At 35.4% G+C, this 13,319-nt stretch overlaps 1 protein-coding gene across 1 annotated transcript; it reads right to left on the bottom strand.

The window, feature by feature from the left end:
• Positions 1 to 2,046, bottom strand: LOC108478113 (receptor-like protein 46). The gene has a single exon (XM_017780536.1). It carries the CDS (start codon positions 2,044 to 2,046, stop codon positions 1 to 3), a length of 2,046 nt encoding a protein of 681 aa, XP_017636025.1.
• Between the last annotated feature and the right edge of the window lie 11,273 nt (positions 2,047 to 13,319).

The raw sequence follows: 13,319 nt of genomic DNA, 5'->3' as shown, positions 1-13,319 counted from the left end.
TCACCTCAGGGAACTACGACGGCGCCCCCGACGGTGATACGCCGGTGCAGTGTTGAAATAACCTAAAACATACATCACTGCAATTGAAGACAAGAACCCAACAGGGTACCCAACCCCTGTTGCCATCCATGAAAACATTGGTTCCTGTTTCTTCCTCAATGGTGGCCCCGGTGGCACCAAATCTTCTTCACAAGGAACCTCAATTTGCACCCCACATAGTCCACTGTTATTGGCATACATCTTTGGATCAACCAAGGTATCCATTTGAGGTCCTCCAGGAATCTTACCACCAAGCTTGTTGTTGCTCAAGTCTAAATAATTTAGTTCCAGGAGCTTGGAAAATGTCCCTGGTATTTCACCATCAAGGCTATTGTGTGACAAATCCAAGGTCTCGACACTCTCTAGATCACCAAAACTGATTGGGATTTTTCCTGAAAGTTCATTGAATGAAAGGTTAAATAGCTTCAAGCTTTCGAGACCACCTAATGAATGTGGAATTTCTCCTGATAATCTGTTCTTTGACAAGTCCAGAAATGTACAGATATCCCGGTTTTGGATCGAAAGGCCCTGCTTTGCTTTCTTCCAATTTACTATCAAATCATGGATTTCAACTAGAAATTTGAAGATTTCAGAAAGTGTTAATGAGGCATCAGGTGTTTCAATCATCCTTATAAGGTTTCCCAAGCTTTGAGGGATTTCACCCTTGAGGTAGTTGTTAGAGAGGTCTAGGATTCTGAGACTGCTGAAACTTGACAGATCATTGGAGATTGATCCTTTAATGGAATTGTTCCTAAGATTAAGAACTTGAAGAGAGGACATTTGAGAGAAGAAAGCTGGAAATTCACCACTGATATTGTTGTCATGAAGATCAAGGTGCTCAAGCATAATCAAATTGCTGAAAATTTCAGGCAATGGACCGTAAAAGCCGTTTTGACTTAACGAAAACATCACCGTAAAGAGTCCGAAATCCGAACGAACTTTACCGGAGAAATCGTTGTAAGAAACATCAACAAAAGCAATTAAGCTATCTGGTCCAAATGCTGGAAATTCATTACTAGAGAAGCTGTTCTTTGACAAGTCCAGTAGCAACAACCTGTGGATATTGGAGATAGATTTTGGCAGGGGCCCTAAAAAATTATTTTCTGAGAGCAAGAGGACCATAATTGAAGTGGTATTGATTTTTAGCAATTCCCCAAAAAAGTTGTTCTTTGACAATGCAAGGACCGATAGATTTCGAGATTGAAACAACTGAGATGGCAAAGGACTTGTGAGTTTGTTATCTGATAGAATAATAGTTCCAAGATTTCTTTCAGCCAAGTAAATAAGATCAGTTTGATTAGAGATCCAGCTAGGAATCTGCCCCTTAACACTGCATGATCTCAATGATAAAGAAGATAACTTACATTTTGGTTCGATAGCCAGATTGTTGTTCCATGCTAGTTTGTTTCCTCCAAGGTGCAACTTTTTCATTTCCTTGAGATCAAATAACCATGTTGGGATCTCACCAGACAGCATATTGTTCTCTAGTTGAAGTGTCTCCAGCTTCCTCATCTTCTGTATCGATGATGGGATTTCGCCACTCAACCGGTTCTTGTTCAAGTCTAAAGTTGTTAGATTCACCAGGCTCCCAATATCAGCTGGAATTTCCAAGGAAAATGAGTTGTTCTGCAAGTTTAGAACTTCAAGCTTTCTTAGCTGCAATATTGACAATGGAATCCTGCCAGAAATTTGATTATCAGGAACTGTAAACTTCTTTAGTTCAATGAGGTTTCCAATCTCTTCAAGAAGCTCTCTATGAATGAAGTTGGCATCCAAGCTCAATTGTTTCAAGCTTTTAAGACCAACAACCTCATTAGGTAACACCGCTTCAATCATATTATCACTTAGATCAAGGAATTCCAGGTTGGCCAAATGAAACAACTGCAAAGGAATTGAACCATTGAAACTATTTCCTCTCATGTCAAGATACACCAGCTCGCTCAAGTTTCTCAATCCAATCCCTGGAATTTCACCTTGTATGGAATTGTAGGAAATGTCAAGTGACATCAAGGTTTTTATCCTGAAAATAGGAGCCAAAACAGTTGAAGTCTTTCCTAGTGTAGGAAAAACAATATAGAGATTTAGACCAATCACTTGTTGTGAATTGCATTCCACCAGAGCCCACTGACAACATTCTGAACGGGAATTCTATGTCTCTAATCCACCAAGAAACATGTATGTTGAGTTGTCTGTCATCAACTCTCCAAATAGTAAATCCTTGAATTCCAGTAAAGCTTCTCGTTGATCATCAAGGCATGGAAAGGAACCAATGAAGTTGAGACTTAGAACAAAAACTATGTAGTATGATTTAGAAAGTATGCTTAAAGTGGCCATCCTTTTAGCTTTTTGATGTTCATTTTTTTCACTAAATCTGCTTCTGGTTATTGTTATATTTCAAGGAGGGAAGTAAACTACGCTAATTCATACATGGCAGTCAAAGGGAAAGTGAATAGAAATTGCATTTTTCTTGTTTGAAAGGAATATTTTATACTTCTATAGTCATAGAGAGATGATGGTAAAGATGGAATTGGTCAGATCATTCATAATCTCTAGTCATTGTCAATCCATTGAATCATATCAAGATTTGGGTATAACGAATTGGATAGTCAACTTTCATGTCTTTTTATTTTTAGTGCAGTGACATAATAGTGAAGATCAACCTAATCTAATATGTACTCTTTAAACTAGGTTTCTGAAAATGTGTACTTCCATCAAGCAAGTTTTCCATCAAGAAATTTCATGGAAAATCTTGGGATTTTGATTTTATATGACAAAAGCTGAACTTAGAAGTTAATGGAACATAGTTCCACCCTAAACATATACCTACTACTACATAAAATTTCTCATAGAACTTTCTACTACTCTTACGTGTCAGCCAGGTATGGTCATTATCTTTTATTTTGGTTTGAAGACCTCTCTAACCAAATTGGACTCCAACAAATTGAAAATTGAATCAAAGCTTACCACATCATTTATAAATTTTAAAAGTGAGTTCTTTTTTAAAAAAAAAACAAAAAATTCACTTAAAAATAATGAATTCATGTTCATATTGTGACCTTATACATAATAATTTCATCCGTGAATAATGTTTTGTTAATATTTTATTTTAATCCAGTGAAAGTTAAGGATTTTTTTGTTTGTTTATCAAATAAAAAAGAAACCAGAATTAGTTGACCCTCATGCCTACATCTCTTTCTACTACAAATAATAGGAGGAACATCAAATTCTGTTAGTATCTCAAGGCTGCAGCTATTTTAAAAAAAATAAGACTAAGTCTTAGGGGATTTGTTAGCTTGTCAGTAGGAGTAGGAGTTGTTTGCTTGTTAGTAGCAATTTGAATTTATTTTTGTTGAGGTTGTTACTTGAGACTTGTATATAAGGGCTGCTTTGTTAGTCAATGAAATCATCCCTTCATTCATATTTTGTTCTATACTTCAATTAGTTCTTTGCTAAACCAACAGTGGTATCGAGAGCCATTTTTCTTGAGGGACTTGTGAGAAAAGTTTTGTGAGAATTCTAAGAGAAAATTTGAGAGATATAGTTGTGAGGTTTTACTAGAGGAAAATGGAATCGAGATCGAGTAACCTGTCCATCTTAGCCCCACCTGTATTTGATGGAGAGAATTATCAAGCATGGGCCGTGAGAATGCAAGCATACATGGAGGGTTGTGATTATTGGGAAGCTATCGAGGAAGAATATGAGGTGACTCCACTTCCTAATAATCCAACTATGAATCAGATCAAAATATACAATGAGAGAACCACCAGGAAGGCTAAGGCAAGGTCTTGTCTTTATGCTTCGGTTTCGCCAGCCATATTCAATAGAATTACGGCTTTTGGGTCAGCAAAGGAAATATGATACTACCTCAAAGTTGAGTATCAAGGAGATGAGAGGATCAAAAGCATGAACATGTTAAACTTGATCAGAGAATTTGAGAGGCTACAAATGAAGGAGTCTGAGTCAATCAAAGAATACTCAGACAAGCTGATAGATATTGCCAACAAGGTAAGAGTTCTTAGGGCTGATCTCTCTGATTCTAGACTGGTACAGAAGATACTTGTCTCCGTGCCTGAGAAATATGAAGCAACAATTGCCTCTTTTGAGAACACTAAGGACTTGACTCAATTGAGAGTAGTGGAGTTGATCAGTGCTTTACAAGCACAAGAGCAGAGGAGGCTAATAAGGCAGAAAAGAAGCATAGAAAGAAGTATAGAAGGAGCATTGAAGACTACGATGCAGCAAGGCGAAAAAGGAGAGGAACGGAAGTGGAATGGGAAGAAGAGTGATTGCAATAGTGGTTCAGAAACTGTTGCAAAAGGTAATAGTACTGAAAATTATAATAAGTATTCTTCATGTAAGTATTGTGGAAAATAGAATCATCCCCATTTTAGATGTTAGAGAAGGCCAGATGTGAAATGCAGAAGGTGTAACTTGATGGGGCATATTGAGAGGTTTTGCAAGGAATCGAGAAATCAGCAGCAGGGTGGAGTACATTCTGTAGTTGAAGAAGAAAATGATCATTTGTTTTTCGTCTCTTACTTCTCATCAAGCATTTTATGTGACAGTTGGTTAGTTGATAGTGGTTGTACCAATCACATGACTTATGATGAGAAGCTGTTTAAAGACTTTGACAGGTCATTGAAGTCGAAAGTCAGAATAGGAAATGGAGAATACCTAGAAGTGAAGGGAAGAGGCAAAGTAGCAATAGAGAGCTGTGCTGGAACTATGTTGATTTTAGATGTTCTATTTGTAGCTGAGATTGATCAAAACTTGTTGAGTGTGGGTCAATTGGTAGAGAAGAGATTCAAGGTGATGTTCAAAGAGGGAATATGTCTGATCCTTGACTCTAGTGGCAATGAATTGTTTAGGATCAAGATACAAAAGAAGATGTTCTCATTGAATCCATTTGAGGAGGAGCAAGTGGCATCCAAGTGTCAGAAAGATAATCCTATCGTGCAAGAACAACTGCAAATCAAGTGTTTTGAGAATGAGGAGTTGCATGCAAAGGTAACTCTCTTGGAGCAGCAGGTGACATCTCTTTCTGATGAACTATCATCTTTTGCACATGAAATATCTGAAGAACATGCTGAGGAGCCACGGAAAAAGAATCTATCTCAAGAGATAAAGAGTAATATGCAACTTTTAGAAGAGAATAGTGGGTTATGTTTCCAAAATCAAAAGCCGACTGAAGATGCTTCATATGCGAAAGAATTGACATCTATAGATGTTCTTGAGTTTAAGAATTTAGTTGGTAAAGTGATTAAGCTTTCAATGCAAAATAAAAAATTGAAAAATGAATTATTAGCTGCGAGAAGATTGGTTAATCAAACTATAAATCGTATTAATCACAAGTATAGTGACAAAACAAGATCTTGAAAGAAGGGAAAGCACTCTGGCCACTTTCATGACTTTTCTAGAGCAACTTGTGATGATTTTGAATTATGGAATTTTGATTTAGATGGCATTGCATGCTAGGAAACAATTAGAGGCAACTCTTGAAGCTACACTAGTCGAGAAGGAATTCATAGAAGGCGAATATTGAAGAAACTGGTTTTCAGAGATCAGATGACGGATATTTTACTACATTTTTCATGTTAATCGTTTTGAGTTTCTTAAGAATAAATTTGGTGTCTGCAGCACTTGAGTTAGGAGGAGAATGTTAGTATCTCAAGGCTGCAGCTATTTTTAAAAAAAATAACGCTAAGTCTTAGGGGATTTGTTAGCTTGTTAGTAGGAGTAGGAGTTGTTAGCTTGTTAGTAGCAATTTGAATTTATTTTTGTTGAGGTTGTTACTTGGGACTTGTATATAAGGGCTGCTTTGTTAGTCAATGAAATCATCCCTTCATTCATATTTTGTTCTATACTTCAATTAGTTCTTTGCTAAACCAACAAATTCACTATGATGAGTGATGGAATGTAGGATCAATCTAGCTAGCCTATCAACCACTTTATTAAGTTCTTATGGCACGTGAGTAATCAGAACGAACCAAAATTGTGATGAGTCTTTGAATTCTTCTGGAAATTGGCAAATTCCCCTCTTCACCTCCTTTGAAAATGTCGATTGTTTTCTTGGAATCCATTTCCAGCACAATTTTTCTAACACCCCTCTCCCATGCGACTGAAAATCCCTCATAAGCTCCCTATAATTCTGCCTCTAATATAGGGCATGAACCAATCCTTTTGCTAAACCCCAAATGCAGCAACTATCATCTTGTGCAACTAATTCTACTGCCACCATTGCAACTCTTTCTACTGCCGCCATAGAGTTAAAGCTTGATATAAATGCATTTGTATTACCTTTAAACCACACAAAGTCTGGAGGACACCACACAAGAGAATGAAACCTGTGATTATTGGCCCTCTTTTGCTGTTGTAGCAAAATATAAAATACAAATTCGAGTATCAAAAATGATTTTTTTTATATATTATTTAGACTAATCAATCAAATAAACCTATCAACGTACCAATTTAAACTAAAAAAATTAAACCAACCTTTAAATGAACCACTCGATATCGATAAAAACAAAAATTGAAAGGAAAGAAAATGATTGAATCAATTTATAAGGGTATAGTACCAATAAAGGCCCATTTCTGAAATTATTTACGAAAATGGGTTGTTCCAAAAAATAATAATGGGAATGGACCGAAAACCCAAAAAAGCACTGACGTGGATGCGTTTTCAAGGATAACGTAAAAAAGCACATTGACAAGGACGCGTTTTTTCTTGTGTTAGGCAAAAGCACGCTGACGTGGATGCGCTTTAGTAAAAAGCGCTGACAGGAAGGCACTTCTAGCTTTGTAGTCTCCCGTGGGTTATTTGCAAATTAGGGCTTAGGTTTAGGGTTTTTGGTTTGATTAGGGTTTAAGAAAATTAAATTAGGGTTTAAAGTTTATGGTTTGGGGGGTTTAGAGTTTATTTTTTTTAATTGCTAAGTATTGTTCTAGGAAAAATAAATTTGACGTGATGTGTTCTGAAAAATTATTTTAACGAGATGGATTTTATTTTATTTTATTTTTGAAAAAACGCTCTAAGTAGGATGCGCAATCAGTAATAGTACAGAAAAAGTTTCCAGCTAGACGATTGTTTTGTACTGATGATTCTGAAAAAAAATTCTCGGGATTCCCGAAAAATCTGATAGTTGGGATTGAGAAACGCTCCAAGCAGTATGCATTGTCAGCAAAAGTACTGAAAAAACTCTCAATTGGATGCTCTTTTTAGTAGTGCTGGTGACAGTGCATCCTTCTTGAAGCGTTTTTCCCTACAAATTTCAACCTCCACTATCCAGGGAATTATACAGAAATGATCATCCCACTATCCCTTAAGCTATAAATGACCCAAATTTCATTCTATTGTTGCATAAGTTACAGCAAGCAAAATTGAAGAAGTTCGGAAGAATAAAAATTGAAGAAGATGAGAATGTATAAGTTGATTTATCGTGTTAATATTTATACGAATCATTATATTTTTGCATAATGTTTTTGTTTTGAATTTCTTTCGACAGATAATTTGGCTGAAAATGAGTGGACATATTAGTGATGTTATTTACTACGATGGTGAGGTCATAAACACCGAGAACGGTGTTGTTTTTTTATTGGAGAACACAGCATGACTGGTTTTTAACCAAAACATAGAATTGACAGAACTTCGTAAAAGAATTAGTCACAAAATATTCAAAATGAAGCCAATGAGAGTTTCGTCTATTAAGTATCAATTTTGTCCTTCGGCTAATCCCGTGACATATGACTCGCTTGATATCAAAGGTGCTCGTGGCTTAGAGGTGATGGTGCAGATGCACCTTATAGAGCCCAAATTTTGCTCGGGCCCAACAAGCAAAACCCAAAACACAAAATAAATTAACAGTCCAATTTACACCCCACTAAACCGACTACTAACTTCATCACCCCACTTGCCTGCAAAAAGAAAGAGGCAATCGGTTAGCAAACAAGTTGTAAAATTTGGCTATAAAAGTCATTCAAAACCATTGTAATGGGGGTTCTTTTTTTTGGAGAAAAAATGAGAGAGATTCAAATACAAGAACAAAAGAGACTTTCAATACAAGAAATACACGAGATTAATCAAAAATCAAAGCAAAAGAGGTATTTTTTTCATCTATTCTCGTTTTAAGTTCCTTGCTTATTTTATTTTATCTTTCAATTTTATTTTGTTTTTTTTACATACGAAAGTAAAAATAACGGGAAGAAACTTACCCATTTTGAAATTGTCTTAAACTAACAGCAAAACCTTAATCCCTCCAGCGCCGCTCCCACACCATGTCAATAGGCACGCCCCATTATCGCCATGTTACCTGCAAAAAAAACAGAGAAAGAGGAAGAACAAAAACAAAGATAAAGAAAAAATAAAATATGTTGTAATATTCAACTATAAATCGAAGCCACCATGTAACACAAAGAAGAGAGAGAAAAAAAAGGAATAGAAGTTTGAAAAAAAAAAGTTGTTCTTTTATTATTTATTTTTAATTTTCAAAGCAAAGAAAAAAAAACAAAAGATTTAATTTTTTTTTTACCTATTAAACTGCCATCGTGGAAACCCCCTTTTTTTTACTTGAGAAGCCTCGGAACCCCTAGGGTTCTGTCGAAGGCCTCGTCGAAAAAAGGAGAAACCGAAGGGTTTCTTGGTCCATAGCCGAACTTTAGCTGAGTTTTTGGGAATTTTAACCTCGAATCTGTATTCCACGTGAAAAGAGGGCAAAAAGGGATTTTTTTGAGAATTTTCAGCCACCGGAGGCGGCGATCGCCGACGTCGATACCAGTGGCTGCGGCAGCATGCAGCAACCTTATAGCCGAAGGCAAAGAGGGGATTTGAGAGAAAAAAGAAGAAATGGAATAGTTTTTTAAAAAAAAAACTAATAAAAATGAATTTTCTTTTTAACATTTTAACTTATATAGCCCCTTCAAAACGACGTCGTTTTTGGCTTGGCTTCAGACGCCCAAAACGACGTCGTTTCAAGGCTGACCTGAATATCCGACCCGATCCACCTACGATCCGCGTGTTTTCACAAGGGATGGATCTAATTGCCACTTTGGTCTTTTCGCTTTTTTCCCCTTTTTAATTTCGTCGTATTTCGTTTTTTATCTGTTTTAATTTCACCCCTTTAATTTTAATTTCTTTACAAGTCAGTCCCTTAACCCAGTTTTGGCCTAAGGGAATGAAATGGGTTTGGGATAATTTCCTTTTGAGTCCCTACACTTTTCTATTTTATTTTAAATTGAGCCTTTATGTTCTGTTTTTTTATAATTTATACTTTAAAATTTACTGCATTTTCAATTTAGTCCCTTGTTCATTTAATTAAATCTCCGTACTTACTTTTTTTAATTTTCACCCTTTAAGTTGCATAATTTACATTGTTTTCCCTTGAATTTCCTAATTATTTTATTTTAGTCCTTTATTTTAATTATTGATACTATTAATACTATTAAGTGATCATCGTTGCTAATTAATATTATTTTTGTTAAAATTTGCTCAAATATCAATATTTTATGTAATTATATTATTATTATACATTTTTTATTATTTAATTATTTTTATCATTATTATATAATATTATTAATTGAAATTTTTTATTGTTATTATTATTTCTTATTATTGTATTCACTATAGTATTGTCATTTTATTTCATTATTTACGTTGTTATTTTGTTAATATCATAGTTTTGCCATCATCATACATTGAAAATATTGCTACATACATTCATTCGTTTTTCTACGCAAGCGCATAAAGAGAAAAAATAATTAAAATCGAGGCAATGTTCGTTATTTTTGGGATTCGAGGAGTCATGCTCCTAACTTACGGAGTATGGCCTCTTCCTAGAACCGAAATAATCAAACATCCTTTTAAAATTCAGTACACGTGGGACTTAGGTAATAATTAAATGGCTATTATTCTTATTTTCAAGGATTTGAGACCTTGTGCCCTTACTTGCGGGGCATGATCTTTTCTTCTCAATTAACTCGAAATAAGAAGGCATTTTTCATAAAATTTAATTTAGTTAGTGATATTTTAATCAAACAACATCATGTAAAAAAAGGAATCGTAGTTTAAATTTTCTTTGAATTCTCAATTCTCGACACTAAGACATCAAGTAAGCAATTAGGTACCAATTTTGGGCGTTATGAGTTTGCTAATTCTTCCTCATGAGTAACCGACTCACGGACTCATTTCATGGATTTTGTAGACCAAAAATCATCGTTTTAGTAAATTTAACCTTTTATTAAAATGATCAAATTACGAAGTTGATCCGATCACACCTAATAAAAGGATCGGTGGCGACTCTATCTTCGTTTTTAAAATTTAAAGTCAATTTCCAAAAAAGGGTTTCGATAACTTCTAATTTATTAAATGAAACAATATAAAAATAATTTATACAAAAATATTCAAAAAAAAACTTATATTTTATTAAATGAAACAATATAAAAATAATTTGCACAAAAATATTCAAAAAAAAGTTCTATTTTATTAAATGAAACAATATAAAAATAATTTGTACAAAAATATTCAAAAATAAATCAATGCATGTGTCGGTCGGAAACAGTTCCACATAGGAGTGGTCAACGGTTACGCGCTAGATTCCTTCTTGGTTCAGCTTCCAGTAGGGGTTGTGGTTGTTCGGGATCAACTTCTATTTGTGGGTATTGGGAAGATGATCCACCTTGATAGAATAAAGATGGCGGAGGTGTTTGCATCACACACAGCGAATGAACGTAACCGGCTTGAATCTTATAAGGCAATGGGGATTATAAATGAATTGAGCTCTCCGACGGTGCCTCGTGCGATCCCTCCTAGGACGATGGCCTATATATCATCGGTTGACTCAGAGTTATCGGGAAATGAGATGCACTGGGTCATACATTCTAACCTTGCATAGGAGTGGAAAAAGGATACATATAAATATTAGGATACACATAAGGGTTAGGATACGCACATTGCATAATCTGAAAGAGCAATGGTATGGGTATCGTTGCTTGCTTCGTTGGGGCCAGTGATTGCGTGGGCGTTATTGATGCGCCAGCCCTGCCATCCCTTGTCCTTGGATTTAAAGGGCCCCGTCGTTCTCTTTCGACACAAATTTGCCGATGTCTCTCCTCTTCCGAGAGCAAATATGGCTTGCCATGGATCCTAAACCATGGCATGTAATATGGATCGCACGCTAACTCCAAAACCATAATCAGTTTGCATGTAGGTATATTATCATACCGATTTTTCCACATTTCGATATATTCCGAGTGGGAAAGCGGCCAATGCGTATCTAGTCATCGTAAGTCGATTTTGTGCTCATCATTGAGCACTTTAGGTACCACGAGAATCAGTTTTCAGAATCCGAATTGCCGCAACACTTTATTCGTCTGGTGCATCTCAATGGTAGCGAGCTGACCAATGGAACCCTAACGTGCCAGATGTTCAAATTCTGTAGGAATTCATTCGGAATTACAGCCTGAATTGTCGAATCCTCGTATGATATCCATTGAAACTATATGAACATGATAAAAATATTAGCTATATACATAATACTAAATACGAATTCGACTATGCTATGTATATATAGTTCAAAATGAAATAAATACTTACATGCACTTCCAACCGTTGGTCTAATAAAAGTTGTATATCTTCAAGAGCAGTAGGTATGCTCCCGTAACTTGGTGAATGATTCCACCTATTTAAATAAAATTTTAGCATAATATTTTATTTTAAATCTATTTAATAATTATAAAATCTAATATAAATTTTACCTTGTTAAGAGTGAGAATGTATATAGATGATCCACTTGAGGACATAAAAATGGAAAGCGAAACCGAGCCCATGATTGTAGCAGTGAGAGGCAACATCCAATTTTGATTTTATTTGGTTGCGTCGCTCGACACATCTCCCGGTACAATGTTGCCAACACGGTAAACCCTCAACTGAGTTTGTCAGCTGTTCTAAAATCGATGAATTTCAGCAGCCACCTCAGATGTATAAGGCTTCGTGCCTTGTCCGGCATCAGATAACCTCTAAAGATATGAAGGATGTACACCCGAGCATATCGTACTCTTTGTACTTCAGTTGAATCATCCCCTGGCACGGGGAATGTCTCTCATAACCAACCCATATCGATCCGGCCTCTGTAAATAATATTTGGAATCGCACCTAAAAGATCGTAAAATATGGCTCCCCCATTAGCAGATTGAGCTTGCCCGGTGAGTACGGACCTATCCACTGGTAACCCTAACTATAATTGCACATCCTCTAAAGTGATGGTACACTCATCACATGGAAGATGAAATGTGTGCGTCTTAGGTCTCCACCTCTCCACAAACGTGCTAACGAGTTTCGGGTCCAACTTTCACCCTCGGTCATATTGGCCATGTGTCAAAACCCGCTTCCCTCAAGTAATTTTCAATCAACGGTGATGGAAGACCAGATAGATTATGAATAAAACATTGTAACACTCTATCTACCAACAATTATAAAAAAAAATTATAAAAAATATTAATTGAATTATAAAAATAAAATAATAATATTAAATAATATTTAAAAAAAATTAACCCTTACCATTTTCATTTGGTCAACGGAGACATGTTTATCAGGTCATTACTAACACGATAAAATTTCTTAAAAATTATTTAAAAAAATACTAATTCAAACAAAAATTAAAAATTTCGAAAGCTTTAAGAGCTTTTTTGAGAAATTTAGAGAGAATTTTAAAAAAATTATAAAATTGGTGTGAAAAATGGGTAGGGGTTTTATAATTTTTTGTCCAAACCGTTTTGCTCAACAGTAAAATTTTTTAAAAGACCATTGGAGATGACAGTTGGGGGATTACACGAGAAAAAGCGCGTCCCCATCAGCGCGCTTTTGCCTAACATGAGAAAAATGCATCCTTGTCAATGCGCTTTTCTGTGTTATCCCCTAAAAAGACATCCAATCCATACCTATTATTATCTTTTGAAACGGCCAATTTCCATATAATACCCAATTTATAAATCTTTTATTTAATTATTATTAAATCGACAATCAGTCTGAAAACCAACGGTCTAACTACCAAAAAACATTGATTTATAAACCATATTCTGAAATGTCAAAATGCATTTCTTGGGCAGATTTGTTTAGAGGGGAAATCAAAGGAAGTAATAAAGGATGGAGAAGTGGTCAGACTTCCCATTATTTTTATGATTAATCACAATGATTTTCGTAATTAATAAATAAGATCAGCAATGCGAAATGTGAATGAAGAGGATGATGAGCAGAGTGAAGCTGAATGATTTCCAGCTTAAGGAAAAAACAA

This window comes from Gossypium arboreum, chromosome 11 (assembly GCF_025698485.1).
Source record: "Gossypium arboreum isolate Shixiya-1 chromosome 11, ASM2569848v2, whole genome shotgun sequence".
Taxonomy (NCBI): domain Eukaryota; kingdom Viridiplantae; phylum Streptophyta; class Magnoliopsida; order Malvales; family Malvaceae; genus Gossypium; species Gossypium arboreum.
This window is presented reverse-complemented; position numbering and strand designations above follow the sequence as displayed.